The 896-nt window shown below is 71.4% G+C and overlaps 1 protein-coding gene across 1 annotated transcript in view; it reads right to left on the bottom strand.

Annotated features, from left to right (window-relative positions):
- Positions 1–394: 394 nt before the first annotated feature.
- Positions 395–896, bottom strand: part of AURANDRAFT_68997 (hypothetical protein) — a gene marked incomplete at both ends in the record, with an annotated part of 1884 nt that continues 1382 nt past the window's right edge. The window contains one exon of the mRNA XM_009044743.1: positions 395–551. Within this exon, the coding sequence (XP_009042991.1) occupies positions 395–551 (157 nt within the window). The remainder of the gene's footprint in view (positions 552–896) is intronic.

Genomic DNA, 896 nt, shown 5'->3' on the forward strand with positions numbered 1-896 from the left:
TCGCCGCGCTCCAGGACCGCGTCACGGAGACGGTCCGCTGCGGCCCGCCCGGAGCTGCGAGCGGGCGCGCTTCCGGATCTCCGCCGTCGTCGACGGAGCCGCGCGCCGACGCGCCGACGGACGAGGCGCCGTCGCCGCTCCGCGAGGACGACCGCAAGCGGGAGCGCGACGCGACGGACGAGGGCGTCGTCGAGTCGCCGCCGACGGAGCCGCGGGCCGCCGAGCCGGCGGACGAGGCGCCCGCCGTGAAGCGCACGCGGACGCCGTCGACGCGAAAGCTCGAGTCGCTCGCGCAGGAACAGCCCGACGTCGTCGACGGATCGACGGTGCCCGACAAGGTGCGTCGAGCCATGATCGAGACCACCGGCGACTACAACGTGCGCGAGGCCGGTACACCGCTGTACTCGGGGTCGCCGGCGTCGTCGCCGGCGCCGTCGCCGGAGTTCGCGCCCGCGGATCGCTGGCCCGACGTCGGCGAGAGCTGCGAGTTCCTCGTTGACGGCAATTGGTACGACGGCGTGTGCCGTGCCAAGTCGGACGAGAAGGTGGAGCTGAAATACAAGCGGGTCCATCGCGGCTACGTCCACGACATCTTCACCGCCGGGGAGGCCCCGGCCAACTTGCTCCGGCTCCCGGTCACAGCCGCGAAGCGCAAGTACGTGAGCGTCGACGGCGCCGAGGACGCGCGCCTCTTGAAGCGGCCGGCGTCGTGCGAGGGCGTCATGCACGTGGACGACGGCGAGATGCCGTCCGCGATCCTCGAAACCTTCGAAGACGAGGACTCCGTCGACGACGACCCGCCCCTCGAATGCTCGCCGAGCCTGCGCCGCACGACGCGCGTGCAGAAGCCAGTCCTCTCCCCAACCCAATGGAACGACATCTTCTCCGAAAAGTCG

Source organism: Aureococcus anophagefferens (assembly GCF_000186865.1).
Source record: "Aureococcus anophagefferens unplaced genomic scaffold AURANscaffold_759, whole genome shotgun sequence".
In the NCBI taxonomy this organism is placed as follows: Eukaryota; class Pelagophyceae; order Pelagomonadales; family Pelagomonadaceae; genus Aureococcus; species Aureococcus anophagefferens.